Here is a 22,879-nt window from a genome sequence, read left to right as displayed (position 1 = left end):
TGAAGATGTCCTCAATGGTGGGGAGGGTTGTGCCCGTGATGGAGCTGGCTGAGTCTACAACCCTCTGCAGCCTCTTTCAATCCTGTGCATTGGAGCCTCCATACCAGGCTGTCATGCAACCAGTCAGAATGCTCTCCACCATACATCTATAGAAATTTGCAGGGGTCTTTTTAATTATATTATGTGAAATGCTCAAGTTTAAATTAGGAATATTGCATTAGTATTCAGACAAAGAGGTTCATAAAGGTTTGAATTTAAAACTGTATATTCCAAGGCTTATTAAACACAGCATGTGTAATATAGGCAACACAACATATATATAAACAATCATCTTTAATCAGTGTGTATAATAAATGCGAGTACAATATCTTTCTCTCAAGAATTTGATGTTTCCTTTACAGAAGGATGACATACATATTGCTATCATCCATAGTGTTGCCAAAAGACACCATTAAGGGACAATCTGTTGGCCTAAAGAAATTAAAAATCTGCAGAACAGCTAGCTGGAACAAGTCAAGGACAGTGGACAAGTAGACAAAACAAATGTCTTAATTCTCACCAGGTGGTGGAAGAAGTGGAGGCTGTCATTTTTTAAATTAATTCTTTCTGGATTGAAGTATTTGAAAGTGGACATAACAAAGGCCCTACCGATAATCTGCTAATTAGAGATCATTTCCAAATAAGAAGTTATTTGTGGGATGCTCTTTGATAAGGCAGAAGAATCAACATGGGTTTATGAGAGTAGCCTTGGGCCAGCGCCAATGAGGGGTGGACACAGAATGGCCCGATGAATCAGAGCCAACAGAATCAAAGTATAACGATGCAGAACCGATAAGGGAAGAGAATAATAACGAAGGTTTTCAGAGGAAGGGCAGCAAGAACTCAGGAGACTAACAAACAAAAACTCCGGTGAGTCCACCTATTGCAAGGAAGACCCCCATCCATGGGGCAGGGAGAAGAAGGATCAGTTGTTTGGCCAGCAGGAGATCCCCTATTTTGGTGTAAGTGGGAAATGTAGTTTGGGTGAGTATTGGTCCAAAAGTAACAATAGAATTCAGGAATTATGTGGATATTTGCATTTGATATAATAAGTTGATACAATAAAGTTGCGATTAGTTTGAATTAATTAGGATTTGTGTGTTAATTCACCTAACCTAAGTTAGTTGACCAAGGTGAGGGTCAACAAATCTACAATGTTCACAGCCACAGGCATAACCCCTATCCACTAATAATGTTGGAAAAACACAAGGATATTTCAATATACAAAATGATGTTTTAATTGCTATATTTAAGTAACAAATATTTAAATCTTGTAGATTATGAATCCAGTGAAATATTCATCTGATTTAATTACGCCTGGCAATAGAAGGAAAGTAATAATATTTTTTCTAAATAGCCCACAGAAAATGTGCAGATGTTTCTGATAGCCTTGTTGTGTTACATGAATATGTAGCTAGGCACAACACTATTAAGTAATCTTTTGGAGAAGCCTAAAATAACTGAGTATTAATTACCAGAATATAATTTCTAAACAATTTGACACCTTAGAATCTTAATTTTAAACAATTAAATAGCTTGAAGATTACAACTACATTTTCAGAAGAGGCAAGATGCAGGAAGTTCAATTCAGAGAAATAAGCTAACCAAAGTTGTGTAACATACAAATGCCTACCATTGAGGAAAGAAAATATTTCTAGAAATGTATACCCTAGCTCATAATATGTTAATACATCTATTTAATTCCTCAGACTTAATCTTCGTGTTAATAGAGAAGTGCTGTAAGCAAGTGGTGGTAAAATAAGTGAATCTGTAGCACAGAGAAAAACAGAATGAAGTAGAAGTGGCCATGAGCTCAGGCTTTGAGCCTTTTTCCCCCTTTATATTTAGCAGATTTGCAATATAAAATGAACAAATGAAGGATCTCGGCCTGAAACATTAACTCTTCATTTCCTTCCGTAGATGCTGCCTGCCCTGCTGGGTTCCTCCAGCATTTTGTGTGTTGCAAATGAACAAAACTGTCTTACCAACAGGTGGAGTATTACAAATGTATCTGCTCTCAGAAGCAGTTCTCAACTCCATAAGTAAGATAATGCTACAACTGTTAAAATGTTTATCCAGCTAGCCTTCATACGATTTGCTAAAGAGGTGAATATTATCCACTCTAATTAAAAATTCTGCACTGTCATATTCAAACAGTATTTTAGCAGTTTTTTTTAATCAGGCCCATTACTAATGTACACCACTCATCATTCCTTTTAATCACATCCTTTTATACCCATGTGATAATGTCTTCCATTTACACAAAAGTATAATACATGCATCAATGATTACACATTGAAATTAAACACACCACTCACATTGTTTTAATGAAATACATGATGGTGGCTAAACACCAGTGTTAATTATATTTTTTTAAATATTAGAAATGATCAGTTTTCATTCTAAAAAGTGTTACTTTCATTCTAAACAGTTCCTTAAACACAAGTAATCCCTGCAGATGTATGATAGAACTTGAGTTCTTTCAGGTTTAAACAGCTTGGAAGCTTATATGTTTAGATGATTCATTTACATTAAAAATATACTTGCATTTATATTGTGTTTTTCACATTCTCAGTTGCTTTATAGTATCTATAAAATGTAGTGATTATTTTAGTGTAGGAAATGCAGCAGCCAATTTGGGTGTCACAGGATCCCATAAACAGTAATAATCTGTTTCAGTAATATTGGTGGAAGGATAAATACCACCAGAATACCATCGACAGCTCAGCTGCTCTTCTTCAAAACATTTGAACTGAATCGTGTATTCAGAAAGTATTTGAGGTCAGTTTAATGTTTTATCCAAAAGACAAGACGTTTCAACACTCCTTCAGTACAGCATTAAAGTATGATAAACCTTCGCGATTCGGAGACAATATGCTGTCAAGTGAGCCACAGCTGACACTATGGTAAAGAGTTGCCGCTCCCCTCAAACCAACTGCATCACTTCCAAAACTCATTACCAAAAATGAATAATCCAAGTGAAAGTTCCCTCTCAATTCTGGTAGATTAAGAAAAGTGGGAGAATGGGTCTAATACTTTCAGAGTTAAGCCACCTTTGTGAGAATCTTTCACTGCGTACTGATAATTAGCAAGGATAGTTAAGAGACAAATAATAGCGTTCGAATTTACAGTCATCATTAATTCAGTTCCAATCCGCTAATGTGAAGGCAGCGGCAGGTCGGGATTTGTTTAATGAGGTAATTAGTTTGGAATCAATTAGCCAATCAGTTGCTCGGGGGTAATAGAGGAAGTGGGGATAAGAGTAAATCGCTGCAGCGTTTGCTGTATACGTTTATCTGCCTATTTCAGTACAGTTAGGTCGTGAAGGAGCGGGAAGGAAAAGAAGCATTGCTATTTCTAGTGGACTTTGGGTTCCTGCTTTTTTTTACTAAAGCAGTGATATGATTCCCTTTCGTTTAATTTTGTTGCTAAACCTAGTAGCAAATTTAAATGCAGCCAGATTTGTAAATGGTGAGTAAACTATTTCTACTCCGTGAAATTGGGATTAATCTGTGGAGGTCCTACTTCAAGGGAAATGCAGTTTATATACTTTTCACCAAGATGGGGGTAGAAGACAAGATCAGTAGTGTTTTGATGTATTCCTCTACCTAAATGAGAGAGACAAAAGTTTGAGGTTTCTTTTAAAAAAAATACCCATTTAAAATGCCTTTTTGTTGCACTCTGCATTTCCAGATCTCCTCCTGCATCCAGGTCCCAAATATTTTTTCCTCTACATATGAATTCCCTGGTACTTGTGCCAAATATATCTTTGTACTCCATTCTGTGCCAAATATGTGCTTGTACTCTATTCTATTTGGTATGGAAGCCAACTACTTTTAAGAAGTTGCAAGGAATTCAAGTTGATGCTTTAGTATTTAAGGTGTAGAGATGACATCTGAGAAATTAATTTGCAAAAAGAAGTTTAACCCATCCCAATTTCTATTCTGTCAAAAATTCCAATAATCAAAACTTCAATTACTGTACTTTTTTCACTGTGTGGGCTATATGCTTTTAACACTTGCGTATTGTTTTGCTTCCTGAACAAGTTGGATGTTTTGGATTGCTAACAGTCTTTGCATTTCTGCAGTAGATAGTTAGTTGTCAGTGGGTCACTTGAGTTTCTGGAACAGCTTCAGCCTAGATTGTCTAAACTGGGTGTGGTATAGGATTTGTTATCTCTAATACAGAGTTCAGAATGATAGATGAGGTCTATGTTTTTTTTAAACATTCCCTTTTCTACTCACCAAGGAATAGATGAAGTTAAATGAATTTTTTTCTCTATGATGATCTTGATAAATTATGGGTGTAACTCAGATCTACATAAATCCAGGGGTCACTAGTAACTAGTGCAATTCTGCTTCACCTATCTCAGTTCTAGTCCTCTTGCCCTGAACCAGAAGACTTGGGTTGTAATCTTTCCTGTGATTACCTAAACCAGCCTGATGCTACCAACAGAGTGCTTTACTCTATTGAGATGTTTAACCCAATTTGAAGGTTGTAACTCCCTTTTTTCTGTACAAGTCAAAAATCCAACTTGGAGAATTTTCCCCAAATATGAAAATGCCTGGTGGTTGGGCTCAATGCTGCTTTGATGTAATGGACTTCTTTACCTTAATGATATTCAAGCAACCCATAAGTTTTTTAAAAAGCATTCTAACTTGCATTTACATTCCTTTTTACGTAGAAAAGTTTAGTCCTATCTGTGGGTGTTATCCAGTAGAAAGTATACTTTGCACTGTAAATCCAAAATAACCTTGCATTACAAATTTGCTTGCATTCACTTAAGGCTCAACTACTTCCTGCAATCCATCACAGCTTCAGTGCAGGAATGGACGTTGTGTACCATTGCTGTGGAAATGTGATGGCGATGATGACTGTACTGATGGAAGTGATGAAAGTGGTTGTGGTAAGTAATTGGTAGCTGGATCATGCTGTAGATTAATGTACATGAGTCTAAACATAATTGGGGGAGGTGAAAGGGAGGATGTGTGTGGAGGGGGAGTAAAAGATGGTTTGGTAAATTAGAATCCTTGTTTCTTTATCCTGAGGTTTGCAATCCAATGAGCAAAGAAATGTAATGATGTTGGTAAGCACCTACGTGACTAGTAGTAAGTCCAGGTGTGGGCAGCATGCATGTAGAGTGCCTTAAAAAAATCCAGAAGTGCAGCAGTGAGGAAATTTTGAAAAGTAGCAATGTTTAGGTAAATAATTCAAAGCTTTAGTTACTTGGGAATGTGCTAGTCAACTTCATTTTGGAGGGGACAAAAATGAAGTCTGAAATTGGCAGCATGCTATCATCTATGGGAACATCTAGTTTAAGTGCCACACATTTCTAGATAGAGGCAATCTTGATATAGGCAATCTTCCAGTTATTAAAAGCATTTTGCAGTGGTGCTTGCAGCATTATAGAGTGTAAGGGAAGCAACTGATGTATGATTAATGCATGCTTATGAGACTTGTTTTGAATTACTTGTGATGTAGTTGAATATGATATCTAAATCCTTGGGATATTCCACAATTGAACTCTAAGTTGAGGAACCTCAGGGTCTCCCTAATGACTACAGCTATGGGAAGTGCACCCAGTTGCAGTTCCTGACAAACTGGGTTAAGGAACTGGAGTTGGATGTACTCGGGATCATCTAGGATGCTGAGAGCATAATAGATGAGCCTTCTACTTGGGTAGTCACACCTAAGGTGCAGGCTTCAGATAGATGGGTGACAATGAGGAAAAATAAAGTTGGGGGGGTGGGGATGGAGAAGAAAGAGAGGAAATGATCTTTCTGGGGCTAGCAGCAGTAGTCCAGTCTCTGGTACTGTGACTCCAGTCTGAGACTCAGAGGGAAAGGGTGCAGTTTGACAGGGGAGTCTGTGGTTTTAGAAGAGACATGTGTTGCTTCCTGGGTGCCAGGGTCAAGGATGTCTGAGTGTTTGCAGGACATTCTTGAGGGGGAGGGTGAACAGCCAGAGGTCATTGCACATGATGGTACAAATGACATAAGTGGAACATGGGATGAGATCCTGCAGAAGGACTATAGGGAGTTGGGTAAGAAGTTGCGAAGCAGGACCTTGGGTAGTTATCTCTGGATTGCTTCTGGTGCCATGTGCTAGTGAGGTCAGAAAGATAGGCCTGATAAATGCATGGCTGAGGAGCTGGTGCAGGGGTCAGGGAAATAGGTTCTTGGATCATTGGCATCTCTTCTGGGGTAGAGGCAACCTCCCTAGAGGGATGGCTTGCATTTGAACTGGAGATGGACCAATATATGGAAATTTGCCGATGCTACACAAGAGGGTTCAAACTAGATTGGGTGGGGAAGGAGGGAGACTCGGAGCAAGTCATGGGATAAAGCAGTGGCTAGCAAGAGCAGATTTAATAATCAGATTAGCCAGATATGTAGTAAAGGAATGGAAAAGAATACTCAGTTAAAAGGTATTTATTTCAATGCATGAGGCTTAATGAGTAAGGTAGACAAACTCAGCATGGATTGGCTCTGAGGACTAGGATGTTACAGCCATAAGAGAAACATGGCTGAGAGAAGGGCAGGACTGGCAGCTCAATATTCCAGGATACAGTGACAGAAGTACAGGTAAGCAAGGAGGGGGTGTTGCCCTTGTAGAAACTGAAGGGCATTGATAAGGTGGATAGTAAGTCTTTTCTCCCCAGGATAGGGGAGTCCAAAACTAGGATATAGATTTAGGATGAGAGGGGAATGATTTTAAAAAGGACCTGAGGGGCAACTTCATCACAGAGGGTGGTGAGTAAATGGAGTGAGTTGTCAGAGGAAGTGGTTGAGGCAGGTACAATGGCATAATTTAAGAGGCACTTGGATAGGTGCATGGAGGGGTAGGGGTTGGAGGGAAATTGGGACTAGTTGGGTGGGCACCATGGTCAGCAGAGACTGGTGGGGGCCAAAGGGCCTGCATCTGTGGTGTATTGCTATGACTATATGAGCTCATTGAACAATTGCACGTTGCTTTAGATTAGTTGCCACACACTAGACTTTGCACTAATAATTATAGAATTGTATAACCCAAAAGAGGCCCTTCAGCCAGTGTTCATGCCTTGGCTTTCATAATTGGCTCATTAGTTAATCATATCTTGAGATTCTGTGGTTGGGGGAGAGAAATTAGCCACTTTTGCCATTTAAAGGTGCAATTGAATCCATGCTATCCGCCTCCTATAATTTTGCCTGTTTCCTGTGCCAAATATATTTCAGGTTACTGATCATTTGATGTTTCTTGACTGACCTTTCCCTCTAACCACCAACACCCCTCCCCCCCCCCCCCACCACCCCCAAATTTTAAACACTAGTAACATTTCTCTTTGCCCACCACCTAAACAAGAACAATTGAGCTTCAAGTCCCTCCACCTCTGGTATTATTCGTAGTGCTCTTTGTTTGCATTCTCTTTTTTTTAAAAGACTTGGAACTTAAATGTTGACATCATTGGAACTGGTTGGAATGCAAAATTTGCAAATTAGATCAACCTATAAATGTATTGTTGGGAGTTCTTGCTTTAATGAGTCAATTAAAACACTTGTTGAATGTAGATTAGTGTAGTAAGATGGTTCAGTCCTGCTGTTTCAATGGTATATATTCTTTCCACAGTTCAGGTTACATGTGGAACTTCTGACTTCGTATGCCACAGTGGACATTGTGTGCCCAGTAAATGGGAATGTGATGGTACACCTGACTGTGAAGATGGGTCAGATGAAAGTCCAGAAGTCTGTCGTGAGTATAATGTTTGGCAGAAATGGAAGCTTTCTAGATCACTTTAGACATGATAAGTGCAGGAGTAACTACATGCCGACGTTCTACCTGTCCCTAGTGTTGTGAAGGATGGGCCTGGCCCCGTTGCCGCGCAACATCCCAGTCAGCTCGTTGTTGCCGCACTACCTGTCCTTCGTGGGAAAGTTCTTCCAGACCAACACCTTTAACAACAAGTCCATCAGGCAGTGGTCGGCATGGAGCATCCTGCAGACACTGCAGGAGAAGGACTCGATGGATACTGTGGGGTGGTTCCCTGAGCAGACTGTCCAGACCATTTGGCAGAATGCCTCATCGCCAGAACTCACCAACAAGCACCAAGACCTCACTTGGCTGGCGGTGAGAGGGGCACTCCCAGTCAGATCCTTCCTGCATGGTCGGAACATCACTCCCAGCGCGCACTGCCCCCGGGAGGACTGCGCTCGGGACAAGACGGTCACCCACCTCTTTGCGGGCTGAGGGTGTGGCGAAAGATGCAAGGGTCTTTGTCACGGTTCATCCCCAGCAGCTGTGTAACAGAGGATCCTCTGATCTACGGGCTGTACCCAGGAACACACACGGAGACAGACATCAAGTGCTGCTGGAAGATCTTCAACTCGGTGAAAGATGCCCTTTGGTCTGCCTGAAACTTGTTGGTCTCCCAGCACTGCAAGATGTCCGTAGGGGAATGCTGCCGACTGGCACATTCCAGGCTGCAGGAGTACGTGCTGAGGGACGCACCAAAGTTGGGTGCAGCCAATGCAAGGACTCAGTGGGGAAGGACTACAGTTTAGGGTTCTACTGCCACTGGAGAGGGAGGGGTGGGGTCAGGTGAGGAAGCCCCTCAAATATTGTAAATATGGGATTGGGGTAGCACCCCAGGGAGCCACATGAGTGGCATCGGTGCTGTGGTTTTCTGTAAAAAGGTAATACTAATGATTGATCCGTACATGAATGTAAAGGTTTGCACTGTTTTATTGTTGTATATAGTTTGATTTTCATGATGAATAAAGTTTATTTTGGAATAATAAAAAAAAATAGGTGCAGGAGTAGCTTGCCCGTCCCCTCAAGCCTGCCCTACCATTCAATATGATCTTGGCTAATCTACCCCAGGCCTTGGTGACTTTGCCAGATTCCCATAGCCCTCCATTCCCTTTTTTTTCCTCAAGTTATCCATAACTGCTTTATACTTGTAATGATCTAGCCTCCAACTCTCTGGGGTAGAGAATTTAAGAAATCTACTATCCTTTGTGAGGAAACTTCTATGAACCTCTGGCTTTAAATGACTGACACCTTGCCTCAAAACTGCCCCCATATTTGAGACCCTCCCAAAAGTGAAAAGATCTTGACATTTATTCTGTCACACCACCTCAGGGATTTTGAGTGCTTCAACAAGATCATCCCTTGTTCTTAACTCCAAAAAAAAGTGGACTCAACCACTTATCCTCTTTGCAGGACAACACTTGAATCCCAGGATTTAGCCTGGTAAATCTCCTTTCGATAGCCTCCAATGCTACTATATCTTTTTTGGTCCCCTTGCCTAAATTGTGTACAGTACCCCAGGTGTGATCTTGCCAGTGCCCTGTGTAATTGTAATAAAACTTCCTTATTTCTAAAAATCCAATCCCCTTTTTCAATAAAGGGCAACTTGCCACCTTAACTATTTGCCTGCTAACTTTATGATTTTATTGTTTACACTTCAAAGATTCAACTATACTGCATTTTGACCATCTGTTTCATGGCAGTATAATTCCAGCAGAAGCCTTCACTCTACTGTAGATCATAGTTGGTCTTGATGGCTTGGGAAAGTGGAAACAAATTCCTCTAGTGGCCAAAATCCGGCAATATTTTGGGTTTGGGCAATAACTGCCCATCCATCAGCCTTGTCCTAAGTGACTGACCACTTTGTGGCTAGTTAAGATAACCCTATTGGTTTTCAAAACTTGGTATTTATCCTACCAAGTCTTTGCAGCAGTAGGCAATTTAGCTCTTTGTGCCTACTCTGCTATTCAATAGGTCATTACTGTCACTTTACCCCAGCATTTGTCTCCCTTGCATTAATACCATTTCATTCGATTCCCTTCTTTAAGTATTTAGTATCCTGAATTTGCTTGACAACCCTCCTGGGGTAGAGAATTGCAGCATTCACTACCTACTGGGGAAAATTCTGATCTGTCTTAAATGGCTGACTCGTTATTGTAAAACACTGCCTCCTAGTTCTGGATTTCCCTGGCCCAAGAACAATTGTCCCAGCATCTACTGCCAACTCTACAGAGTCAATTTGTTTAATTTCCTTGTAATGACAAGCCCACAATCCCAATAATCAATCTGGAAAACTTTTGCTGCACACAATCACAAGTATGTCCTTGGCTAGGTGGAACCAGACCAGTACAATATTCCAGGTAGCCTCACCAAAGCCATACAATTGGAATAAGACATCTTTGCTCTTCTGTTCAATCCTTTGCAATAAAGGCCAATGTACTTTTTGCCTTTCTAATTGCTTGATATGTCAATTTTAGTGATGCAGGGATACCCACATCCCTATAAACAGAAATTAAAGCATTGTTTCTTTACACAAAATGTATTGATTTGCTGTTTAAGTGACACTATAAAATTGTGCTGATTTTGGACAAGAATTGGAATTATAAAAATATATCTAGATTTTTTTTTTGTTTGGCCAATTTTACCTGCAGAAATTAACCCAAGAATTTAACTTAAATGCTGGATGACACTCAAACACCTTCATTGAAGTCTCAAGTACATGATGTATCTCTGACCTGCTGCAGATTGTCTGATGAACTTGTGCTCTTTTTCAGACATGAGACGATGTAACTTGAATGAAATCAGTTGTGGCCCTGGCACCCTTCAGTGTATTCCTGATTCCTGGAAATGTGATGGAGGAAAGGACTGTGAGAATGGCAGTGATGAAGAGAACTGTGGTATGCTAATAGCTTGTGTTTTAACAGACCAACCAAGTTAACTCTAAAGACTCCTCATTAAGATATTTTTATTAGTCAAATGTGCATTGAAACACACAGTGAAATGCATCTTTTGCGTAGAATGTTCTGGGGGCAGCCCGCAAGTGTCGCCCCACTTCCAGTGCCCACATAGCACACCCACAACTTCCTAACCTGTATGTCTTTGGAATGTGGGAGGAAACCAGAGCACATGGAGAAAAGCCACACAGACACGGGGAGAACGTGCAAACTCCTTACAGACAGCAGCCGGAATTGAACCCAGGGCGCTGTAAAGCGTTACGCTAACTGCTACACTACTGTGCCTGCCCCTACAGAGGGTCAAATGTATTAAAATCAAGTTTGTCCTTTTGTGTGTGGGGGGCGAGTGGTGCACAAGGGGAGAGCAGAGGTAGAAGATTAGCATATTTTTACTTTTAGTAGTTAACAGACTAGACTGTTGCAAATCAAGGAACATTGACGTGTTCTTGCTCACTAGAAGTATGGCTTGCAAATTAAATTAATTCTAATACTCTTTCACAAATGTTAATTTGGCTGTGGGAACTTCACCAGTGTTGTATTTTTGACTTTGAAATGGGGGGATGAAAATGAATGTAAAACAAAGAGTCTTTAATTATATGGCAATGAGGTGTAATTACTAAATTTCTGCATCCTAAGATCCTATCCAATAGAAATTCCAGACAGTAGTTGTCATTTAATGCATAGGAATGCACAAAGTTGTTTGTATACTGGAGGCACAGTAGTGTAGCAGTTAGTGTAATGCTATTACAGCGCCAGCAGCCAGGGTTCAATTCTGGCCACTGTCTGTAAGGAGTTTGTATGTTCTCCCCGTGTATGTGTGGGTTTCCTCCAGGTGCTCCAGTTTCCTTCCACATTCCAAAGATGTATGGGTTAGGAAGTTGTGGGCATGCTATGTTGGCACCGGAAGCGTGGCAGCACTTGCAGGCTGCCCCCAGAACACTCTACGCAAAACATGTATTTCACTGTGTTTCGATGTACATGTGACTAATAAAGATATCTGTAATGTAGTAGCCAAGGAATGATTGCTTTCTCATAATAGTTATTAGTGTTTAGCCAATTCTAATAGTAGTCCTCTTTATTTTCAGACTCTTTTAATTGCAATATACTTGAATTCACTTGCACCAGTGGTAGATGCATTTCCAAGGCATTTATCTGTAATGGTGAAGATGACTGTGATGATGGAAGTGATGAAAAAGACTGTGTTCCCCATTCCTGTGGCCGTCATGAGTTTCAGTGCAATAGTACTGAATGCATTTCCTTGAATTGGCTCTGCGACAACAACGTCGACTGTGCTGACCAATCTGATGAATCTCCAGAACGTTGCGGGTACCCTCTTCCTCATGCAACCTGCTCTCCCAACGAGTTCTTCTGTGCTTCTGGTGAATGCATCAATCGTGGCTGGCACTGTGATGGAGACAGTGACTGTAAAGATGGAAGTGATGAAGTTAATTGCTGTAAGTAATTTGGAGCCAGACTTAAATTGTTGTGATGCAGTTAGCTTGTAAGTGTCTGAATTGAGTTTTCTGGGCAAGTCTTTAAATGTCACAATTGACAGGAGCAGGGATGATTTTATTTAAAATTGTGCTTAATAACCAATGTGTTATTAATTGAAATGGATATTTTCCTGGGTTTAGACAGCAATCCACTTGTCAATGGACATTTGGGGTTTATACTTCATGGTTAATTTATATTAAATGCATTTTTCTTAAGATGAAAATATCCTTTGGTTCTGACTCTAGTTCAAAGGTTTGTTGCAAGAATATAATTAAATATTTTAAGCAGTTTGTTAGACCATAAAACAAAGCAATTGAATTTCTATTTGAAATGAAGATGGATAATTACAAGGATTGTATAAATATTTGATTGCTATCTCTGTAGATTAACAATTTGACTTGATTTTAGCTCTGCAGACATGTAGACCAGATCACTTCAGATGTGGTGATGGTAGTTGTATTCCTGGAACCAAGAAATGTAATGGATTTACAGACTGCTCTGATGGTACTGATGAAGTCCACTGTCAGAATGGTAGGTGCACAGTTTTAAAATATATACAAATTTGTAACTGTTTTATTGGATTTAAACTTGTATGTTTTCTTTTAAATTTAGACTGTACAGGTCCAAATGAGTTCAAATGCCAAAGTGGAGAATGCATAGCTATAAGTAAAGTCTGTAACCACAAATGGGACTGTAAAGATTGGAGTGATGAACCCTTTGAATGCCGTAAGTGAACTTTTCAGCCTTGCAGAAACATTTTGTACTTGGTGTCTTCTGTCAAACGGCCAAGAAAACTAACCACCTTGCCTCTTTCCTCTTGTGACTGCATAATCTTCCAACATTCTTTTAAATACTGGTTATGGACTGTATTGGGAACCTGACTACCTCGAATCCAAGAATATGCACTTGGAAAGGAGGTGTTGGAGGAAGAGAACCTAACAGTATTTTACAAATTAATTCTTTGCTTGGTGCACCCTAATGCCATCATGCCCAAGGAAGCATGTAGCATTTTCAATGTTGCAATAGAACACCAAATGACTTGGTATTGTAAACATTGTGACTTTTGCATGTATAATGGACCAATGCTCCACTCTAGATCTAGTCATGTAGTTGTCTCATTGGAATATTTGTTACATTAAAAGCAAGCACAATTTGGATTTGACCTGCAGAGGAACTCTGGAACAGCAAAGCACTACAGATATTTGACTCCTAGACTTCAGCTGCTCAGGACCAATCCTATTGGTACCAGTTTCTTTACAACATTTTTCCCCCTCATCAAAATCTTGAAGGCTTTGTTCAATCCACATTCTCCACACTACCAACTTGTGCAGTCTAATTCCTATCTCGTATACATGCTTTCCTCCTATTTCCTACCTTGAATCTGAGCCCTCTTCAACCACTGGATAAAGAATTTTTTCAAGTTTTTAAAGGCTGAGGCAACACCCTAGTTTTCCTGCACAAATTCTACCTTCCAAGTCTGATGCTGGAACCCTTCCTATTCCCAAACTCCACACTTCTATAAGTGACATGTAGAATAGCTAAACATTTTGGATTTGCTTTTGTAATTTATTTTTTAATTTACGAAGTATATGGTGTATGTGCTTGTTAACTTTATCTGAATCTTAGAAGTAGTGATTTGAGAAGAGTAGAATCTATAATACCTCTGAAACTACAGAAAGCTAATTGTCTGCTATCACATCAGTTCAGCATGTGGCTCACCTGGGGCCCTAGTTCCTGCACTCTCAACTCCCTACAATACCTGGACAATTTATTACTCGAACTTGTGTAAAAGTAAATTTTAGTGTATTTGTAGTCCGTTCTACTGCCTTGTTTCCATTCCATACAACGTGTAAGCTTCAATGTTGAAATGAGATATTGGGTAAATGTGCATATCAAGTCTTTATACAGTAATGGCATTTGAATGAACCCTATGAATTCAGTTAGCTCTTGTAGTTTGAATTTTTTTTCAGTTTGGAATGTTTAAGTATTAGATATTTAAATGGATATCTAGTCAAGCCTCCTGTGACAATATTGTCAATTGAGGATCAGGCCAACTCGAAAGCATGTTGCTAACAGCAAATCAATAAATCCTCAAATCCTGCCCGTCCTTCTGAATAATTACTTTTTTAATGGGGCTTTGTCCCTTGCAATATTTAATTCCTTCAAGATGTTCTAACATTCTCCATTTGACAACTTGGTTTATTTTCTGTCCACTTTGCACTGGATCTAGCCATGCCTCCTTTCAGAAAGTGTAACACAGTCCAGAAAACTGAATACTTCAGAATTTCCATCTTGAACAAAATTGCTGTTATTAAAGCTGCCTTGTTTAGCAACTTGCTATACCTGTTCTTGGCACTCTTTGTTTCTTAACCTTTTTTTGTACTCAATCCAAACTGCTACACTTTTCTCTCCCTGAATGAAAGGAATTTTGAGTTGGGTATACCAAGCATCCAATCCAACATGGACCATTTTCTTTTTAACTGTTACTGATTGCATAATTCCATCCACCTTTTCAGTTTGTACTCAATACTGAAATTGTTTTAAATCCTCTGCCAAGATGCTGGTGTTCCTATCTATGTGGCTGTTGCATTTGTTCAGATACAGCTGTTGGACTTGAACTAATATCTTCTGCTACAACTGGTTTTGCTATTGAATAATTTGAAACACTCCAAAAATGCATTAACTTATGTCCCCATTTTTACTATTCCAGCAAATGACCAAGTAATCAAGACTTTGAATTACTAGTTCTTGCCTCATGGCTATTAGCAGTGATTGTTTAAAAGTGTTCATGGTATACTTGTGATTTAATTTCCCAATATCTGGAAACAGCTAATCAATCTGATTTTTGTTTTTTGGAAATTTGAAAATTCATTACTTGCTATTTTAAGGTGGATGTGTGTGACCGCTAGTGCGTAAGGAGACTATTGCTATAATGTAATCCATTGATTTGACTCCTGGCATTCTTTCAAGGTATGAGGAGTTCAATAAAGATGCTGCTACTAAGTTCAAATTGACTAAGTGCATAGTAAATATTACTTTTGAATGAAGTGTTTTGGTAGGGAGGAAAAACTAACTTTTCCTTCTCCAATTACCCCTACCCTCTCATCCACCTTTTTTCTATAGGACTAAACGAATGCTTGGTGAACAATGGTGGTTGCTCTCATATTTGCCGGGATCTTCCCATTGACTATGAATGTGATTGTCCTGCTGGTTTTGAGTTAGTTGATGAGAGGACCTGTGGTGGTAAGTGTGCTAGTTAAACCCATGTTCAGAATTTGTATCTTCTGTCCTATGAATGTGCTGGGGAAAATGCTGCTCTCTTACAGATATCGATGAATGCCTAAACACTGCAACCTGCAGCCAAATTTGCATCAATTTAAAAGGAAGTTATAAATGTGAATGTCATGAAGGGTATCACATGGATCCGGCTAATGGAGTGTGCAAGGCTGTAGGTATGTACAACTGTCAAATGACCAACTATATGGAAGTTTTTTGGGTGGGGGAGGTGGTTTTAAAGATTAAATGGCAATAAGGCTAGATTTTTAGAAAAACTTAAATGGGATGGTGTAATTGCCCTTTTTCTTCATGGGTCAAGAAAAAAATGTATTAAGGGGCAATGGTTGTTGGCCTACACAATGGCCAAAAGCACCACTTTGCCACATCCTAACATTGCCAGAATTTGGCTGCTTCCTGTAATGCTTTTCTAATGCAAATTGTGGCTGAATCTCAATGTCATGTGCCATAGAAGTTTTGATGTAAGCAGTTTTGGATTGTAATTTTTATCTTAACTGATTAAAACATTTGCATAAATGCAAAAGGTGGTGGAATTAGACTGGAATTTTTCCTTTAGGAAAAGAGCCTTACTTGATCTTTACAAACCGCCATGATATTCGGAAGCTTGGGCTACATCATCAGGAGTACACCCAGGTAGCCATGCGGCTGAGAAATGCTGTAGCATTGGATGCTGATGTTGCAGAGGAGAGAATTTTCTGGGCTGACTTAACACGTCAGGCAATATTTAGGTAAGAAGAATTACTAGAATACTTGTGGAAGTTGTTTTGTTTTAATGGTCATCACTGCTTTAGCTGACATTTCTATTCTTGATTGGACTTGAATGCAGGCTGCACTTGAAATCAAATGTTGAGCAAATTATTTTCCCTCTAGCCAAAACTGGACTAGTCCTTGTCCAATACAAACCCAAAGTAGAAATCTTGCAGCAAATCTTTCACTTGCCAGGAGTACATTGTTGACGTTTTCCTTGAGTAATCTGGGGAAACTTCTGGCATCTATTGGATCTTTCTCTAGCAGTAATTTGTATGAGACTGACTCGTATACAATAGCACACTTTAAATTGTCAGTCAATTATAACACTTCCACATTACAAAACCATTTTGTTTACTCTTGACAATGGTAAACGTGTATGGGGAAATTTGATACAGACTTTTTGCTTTTTAACAGCATGTCCATGAATAAATACAAAGGTACTCCAGGTCATTCTTTGCTCATTCAGAATTTGAGCATTCCCTCGGGAATTGCAGTGGATTGGATCTACAAGCACATATACTGGACTGATCGTGGTACTAAAACCATATCTGTGGCTACAATGGATGGATCTAAAAGAAAGACCCTTTTTGATGACAATATGACAGAACCAGCCTCTATAGTAGCTGATCCATTATCAGGGTATCCTATTTTGTTAATGGCTTGTAGAAAGCTTTATAATGTAATAGTTCAATGTGATTTGCAGACTAACCCTTAACTACATGTGGGGATTTTAAATTGTGTACTTTGATTAGATTGACTTGCCCTTGAATTCTCATGCCTGGCAACACAATTGTGACCAAAACTTCTAAGGGAAGTGGCTGTGTATATTTAAAATAACATCGAATATGAATCATTAGTGCATTAACTGTTTGGAAATGCTCACCTGCAGCACCTAGCTCTGGGAACTGAATTAAAGGGCCAAGAAAACACACCGCTTGGAACAGAATGGGGTTGTAGTGGGCAGAGGGAGAGGAATGTGAAATCCTCCTGTGTTTGAACAAAAAGTGGGTGGGAAGGATGTTTTCTGAATTTGTTCATAGCATTGTAATGCTTTATAATTGGGCTGGCTGCATTTGCGAAATCCAAACCAATCTTAGTTAACAGCATGTTGGCAAGGTTTATCTTTTGTCATTTACTTTTGGTCAACCATTGAATTTGATTGTTTTGAGATGTTCATAAAGCTTGATTTTAACTCTTTAGATTTATTTACTGGTCTGATTGGGGTGAACCAGCAAAGATAGAGAAAGCAGGAATGAATGGTGTTGATCGACAAGTCCTGGTTGATGTAGAGATTCAGAAGCCAAATGGCATTGCACTTGGTAAGATGACTTTTTAAAAGCATCCTCTACTTTCAACTTAGCTTGTAATTACAATCTATATTTTCTTCTTCCAAGACACTGTGAAAAATTGCCTCTATTGGGTTGACTCAAAGTTGCACACAATATCCAGTGTAGGCCTGAATGGACAGGATAGAAGAACAGTGCTTTTGTCACTAGATTTCCTTTCTCAACCTTACAGCATCACAGTATTTGAGGTAAGGCTGTTGAAATTTCATGTTTGTTCTAGCTATCTACAAGCAAGTTTAAGTACTACTATAAATTCCCAAAAAACTGAGTTTGGAATAAGGATCTAGAGCTGTTCACAGAATTGCACTGTGTCCACTGCCTGTCAAATGAAGGAATTTGGATTAATGCAATCAACTTTTGACCAATAGTTTTGAGTAAAGGTATCCAAGTTTGATTTTGCTCTTGTACCTAAAAGATGTTTTGTATTGCCCTCAATTTTTTTCTTTGATGGCTGAGGGTAAAGCCAGCCTTGATTTAATAGCAATATAAATTTGACCAAATTACTTGTCATTTTCTGGTGGAGGGGAGTGAATTTTATCCATGTGAAAATCGTTTACCCCTCCCCCCTCCAAACATGTTTAAATGTTCAGTTGTTTTATCTCGTTTTCCACTGTTTTAACCTGTTGGAATTGATGAATTTGTCCACATTAATTTCCATTCACGTGGACAAATTTTGTCAATTTAAATTTTTGATCTGACTAGGAAGGAAATGCCAGAAACATCTAGCAGGCCTGTAGAGAGACACTGCAGATCAGTGGCCAATGTAGTTTGCACCTGAGATTTCTTTTCCCAGGAGTTCAGGCCACATCTGAATGTTTCTGGCACTTTCTCCTTTTCTCTTCCGTGCACCCCCCCCCCCCTTCCCAGTTTCTAGTATGGAAGCAATTTAACATGAAGTACCTAAATTTAAACCCAAGACTCTATTTACGTACACATATATATACCATTTGCAGCTTGTCTTTAAAGAAAAAAGTAGCCATTTTAAATGTGAGTATCCTCTATTGTGGATTTCATCATGTATTAAATAAGAGAAAGGTACTTGGTTGAAGACTCTACAAATGAATATCGTAACTAAATTTAAACATTTTTCCAGGATCATGTCTTCTGGTCTGATGAAGACACTGAAACTATTTATGGAGCCAACAAATTCACAGGTGCAGATCTTCAGGCTCTAATTTCTAATCTCCAGAAATCTCAGGACCTTGTAATTTATCATGAGTTAATACAGCCTCTTGGTAAGTGGTCTGAGCTACTGAGTTGTCTTTGAGGTAGCAGTAAATTTTGACTTTTTTTTGCCTCACTTTCCAAAGTACCAACTACGGCACTACCACAGTGTCAACCACTTTTTTTTCAGATGGGTGAATGACTGACTGCTTCCTTGTCACATGCCCTTTGTCAAACATTTTTTAACATTGTCGACAAACTTGACATTGCTTTCAGTGTCTTAGTTGGAGACTTGCATTCCATGGACTAGTGCTTTGGGAGTTTGAATTACATGAGTAACTGTGGCTGCCGAATATTGGACAACATTGGTACATTAAAATTACAGTGGTGGGGGAATTTCATTCTTGTCGGTTTGGGTGCTGAATTGACAATCCTAGTTAATGGCTGTCTTGACTAGATTATGCATTCCTAATAAGTGTTCACCATTTAAACCTCCAACAGTTCCAAGAACCAGCAAGATGTTGTACCAATTGCTGGATTAGACTACTAGATCAATGACTAGCTAAATCCCTAACTAATCTGCAATCTGATGGGTTTTATTAAGTCATTGGCTTCAACTACATTAAAATTGCCAAGTGTAAAGTAGCCAAAATTAAGCAAATATATTTGCTTAACAGTGTGATTTGCAGTGAGTTGAGTTTGTCTAAAAAGACTTGGGTGGAACAGTTGGTGCAGGACTTCTGATTTGCAAAGTTTAACCTTGATTATGTGCCAGCATTATACCTTGTATAACCTACTGCAACCAGTCAATTTGCATCTGGAAACTTTTTTTGCAGGTAAGAACTGGTGCAACGATTCCTTGAAAGGAGGCTGTGAATACATGTGCCTCCCTGCTCCTCTGGAAGGTACTTCCCCACTGAAATATTCCTGTGTGTGTCCATCTGGAATGAAAGTGGAGAATGGGCGACAGTGTAGAACAGGTAATCTTAATTTGGCAATTATCTAATTTGCACTCCATCTTGGTTCAATTTTGAATCTGAATTTCAATGATTTAATCTTCGGAGGCAATTTTAAAAGTCTACACATCTTGTAACTTTTATGCTTGGAGATTTGGAATGGATTATTAACTGAGTAGCAAAATGAGTGCTTCAGTGGAACAGAATATGCAGTTTTAATACAGGAACGAAATCTGTTAAAGTTGTAAAATAAACCTTGATTATTGGCATATTCATTAATTGTATGTTTTAAAACTAATTTTTGAGTGTTAAAATACTGAAATTTGGGCTTTAGATCAGTTGTATGTTCTTTTAGACATTAATGCATGTGAGATTCATGAGGTGAGCTGTGGTTCTGGATCTCTTCAATGCATTCCTATCTCCTGGAAATGTGATGGTGAAAAGGACTGTGCTAATGGTGGTGATGAGGAGAACTGTAAGTTTTTTTTGCTAATTAATCTGCTCTTTCTATTACTTAAAGTTGATTTCTATAATTCTTCTATATTCTGCTATAAACTATATTCCAATAAAGACAACACTTCCCAATTTTAAGTCTCAGCACTCCTGTCACCACAAAGACTAAATTTTGGTGCCTGAATCTTTCTTAAAACTAGTACTAACATTATCAAAAGTGCCACTTGATATGATATAGGTGCAAATCCCAAAAATGGTGGTGTTGCCAACATTGTTAGAGTCATTGAGTCTGTTGCCTTAACATCACTTCTACTGCTCAAATAACTCTACGATTTATCCTTTACAAATTGTTCTATTACTCTTGAATTTCATTTTTTACACACCTTTCAAAATTTGACTCCTTGTAAATATTCTATGAAGATGCATTGTAGTTATCAGTTCTGAATAGGTCTTGATGACTTTGCTCTACAGGAGCAGAAAATTTATAAAGCACTTTGTTCTCCCTAGGCATTTCCACTTGCAGTACTCTGGAATTTACTTGCTCTAGTGGCAGATGCATTTCTAAATCCTTTGTTTGTAATGGTGAAGATGATTGTGGTGATGGAAGTGATGAAAAAAGCTGTGTTCAATCAGTCTGTGGATCACATGAGTTTCAATGCAGTAGTTTGGAGTGTATCCCTGCAAACTGGTTGTGTGACAACAACGTTGACTGTACAGACAAGTCTGATGAATCAGTAGAACACTGTGGCCATACTCCTCCTCCTCCTCCTCCTTCTACCTGTTTTTCCAATGAGATCCTCTGCAATTCAGGAGAATGCATTCATCGCCATTGGTACTGCGATGGAGATAGTGATTGCAAGGATGGAAGTGATGAAATCAACTGCCGTAAGTAGTTAAAAAAAAAATTGTTTCTGTGGCTTTGCTTCTGTAAGCATTGGCTCTCTAAATGTTCCAGTTGGAGAACTCTGGAGCAACAAACAACCTACTGGAGGAACTCAGTTGGTCAGGCAGCAGCTATGGGATGTTGGTGGTGGTGAGGAGGAAGGATCATTTGGGTCAAAACCCTGCAAGACTGGGTGGAGATGGCTAGTATAAAGGGGGGGGGGGGGGTGGTGAGGAGAAGAGTGGTAGGATCAGAGCCAGTAGGTGATTAGTGAACTATGGGGAGACGGTGGTTAAAAGATGATGGACATTTTAAATTCATTGCTTGTCAATGACCATTGTCTCTTTGAAGCTCCACAAACTTGTCGGCCAGATTATTTCAGATGTGGTGATGGTTCCTGCATCCCTGAAGGCCGTAAATGTAATGGATACAAGGACTGTAGTGATGGAAGTGATGAAATTGATTGTAAAAATGGTAAGCATATAACATTTCTTATGCTGGTTTTAGCCATAAACTGAGGATTTGTAATTATGGAACTTTTAGACCATTGTCTGACTTGACAGGCAAATGGCATGCAAACAGGCCTTGTGTTTGAATAATGGTCAGCCACACCTGATTATCAAAAATAGCATAGGTGAGCTCATTGCCAAAGCTGATGAAAGTTCTGATCTTCTGGATCAAATGTTATCACTAACAAGTAACATTTCACCCCCAACTAGTTCACAAAAATGCAGAAGTGGAATAGGAACTGAATTATTTTGAATTGCTGAATGAACAATCATCTGGAACACTGCATGATACTTTAGTGGGTGAAAATGAACATCTGAGTTACATCACCAGTGAATGAAGATTAAAATGTGTGATAAACAATATGCTCAGCAGGCTATTTTCATCCAAGTTGTGGCAGGTTGGCTGAGCTTTTCAGTGAAAGAGTATTCTGTAAGTGGGCTAGTTAACGAGAGTTGAGCTTTGAGAAAGAGGATACTGTCTTGGAGCACAACTTGATGTTCTGGTCAAATTCCCTTTGTCTATTTTGCTTGGAATGGGGTTACAAGGAGTTTGGTTATGTGGATGATACTTGAAAGAGTTGGAATAAGAGGGGATGGCTTGCATAATGGAAGGATAACAGCAGAGATTCAAAGATGCTTTGTATAGCCTGATGAGAATAGAAAGTAAAGAGGGGCTTTGATTTTGATGCCATTTTGAAGGCAATCTGCATGGATCTAACTTTCATCTTGGCAGAAATGATGGCTGTATTCTCATCAAGGATGTAGTTTGTGCAAAAGCAATTATTACTAGTGCACAGCTGAAATTGGCTATTATTTTGGGAGGTGGGTAAAATATTGATGCTGCTGGAGGTTGGCACTGAAGTTGAAATGTGTTGTGCTTGTTCTATTAAAACTAGCTGCTTGTGTACTGCAGGACTTGTTGGCCTTGTATCCCAGACTCCCTTGTCAACAATTAATGTGCAAGTTTGCTTGAGTTCAGACTCTTGGCCATATAGTTCCTAACATTCGAGTAGGCTTTGATACTTGAGCTTTGAGGAAGAAATGCAGTTAATTTGTTGGATGTCTCCAACAGTAAGTTGAAAAGCAAAACTGATGGTGGGAAACGATGCTAGGGACATTTGGTGGGGCACCATCTGTACAGAAGAGCTTTGGGTCAATAACCTTTAATCAAACTGTTGTGACAAGAGCTGACTAGCCTGAAAGGTTTGTTCTGATGCTGCCAGGTTACGGTATTTCTAGAATTTTTTTGAAT

General features: G+C 39.2%; 1 protein-coding gene across 4 annotated transcripts in view; it reads left to right on the top strand.

The window, feature by feature from the left end:
- The first annotated feature begins 862 nt into the window (after positions 1-862).
- LOC127572872 (low-density lipoprotein receptor-related protein 1-like) overlaps positions 863-22,879 on the top strand; it is a 44,567-nt gene continuing 22,550 nt past the window's right edge. The window contains exons 1-19 of one of the 4 annotated variants that reach the window (XM_052020574.1): positions 863-1,023; positions 1,960-2,030; positions 4,826-4,945; positions 7,645-7,767; positions 10,599-10,721; positions 11,864-12,232; positions 12,681-12,803; positions 12,885-12,998; positions 15,396-15,515; positions 15,599-15,724; positions 16,123-16,294; positions 16,731-16,955; positions 17,517-17,635; positions 17,711-17,850; positions 18,756-18,897; positions 19,663-19,806; positions 20,138-20,257; positions 20,743-21,120; positions 21,470-21,592. In XM_052020574.1, coding sequence (XP_051876534.1) covers positions 2,006-2,030; positions 4,826-4,945; positions 7,645-7,767; positions 10,599-10,721; positions 11,864-12,232; positions 12,681-12,803; positions 12,885-12,998; positions 15,396-15,515; positions 15,599-15,724; positions 16,123-16,294; positions 16,731-16,955; positions 17,517-17,635; positions 17,711-17,850; positions 18,756-18,897; positions 19,663-19,806; positions 20,138-20,257; positions 20,743-21,120; positions 21,470-21,592 — 2,806 coding nt within the window. In that variant the 5' untranslated portion in view covers positions 863-1,023; positions 1,960-2,005. Of the gene's footprint in view, positions 1,024-1,959; positions 2,031-4,825; positions 4,946-7,644; positions 7,768-10,598; positions 10,722-11,863; positions 12,233-12,680; positions 12,999-15,395; positions 15,516-15,598; positions 15,725-16,122; positions 16,295-16,730; positions 16,956-17,516; positions 17,636-17,710; positions 17,851-18,755; positions 18,898-19,662; positions 19,807-20,137; positions 20,258-20,742; positions 21,121-21,469; positions 21,593-22,879 lie in introns of all 4 variants that reach the window. The other 3 variants (XM_052020575.1, XM_052020573.1, XM_052020571.1) reach the window with 3 other exon arrangements.

This window comes from Pristis pectinata, chromosome 7, assembly GCF_009764475.1.
Source record: "Pristis pectinata isolate sPriPec2 chromosome 7, sPriPec2.1.pri, whole genome shotgun sequence".
Lineage (NCBI taxonomy): Eukaryota > Metazoa > Chordata > Chondrichthyes > Rhinopristiformes > Pristidae > Pristis > Pristis pectinata.
The sequence above is the reverse complement of the archived record's forward strand: the minus strand, read 5'-3'. Positions and strand labels throughout refer to the sequence as shown.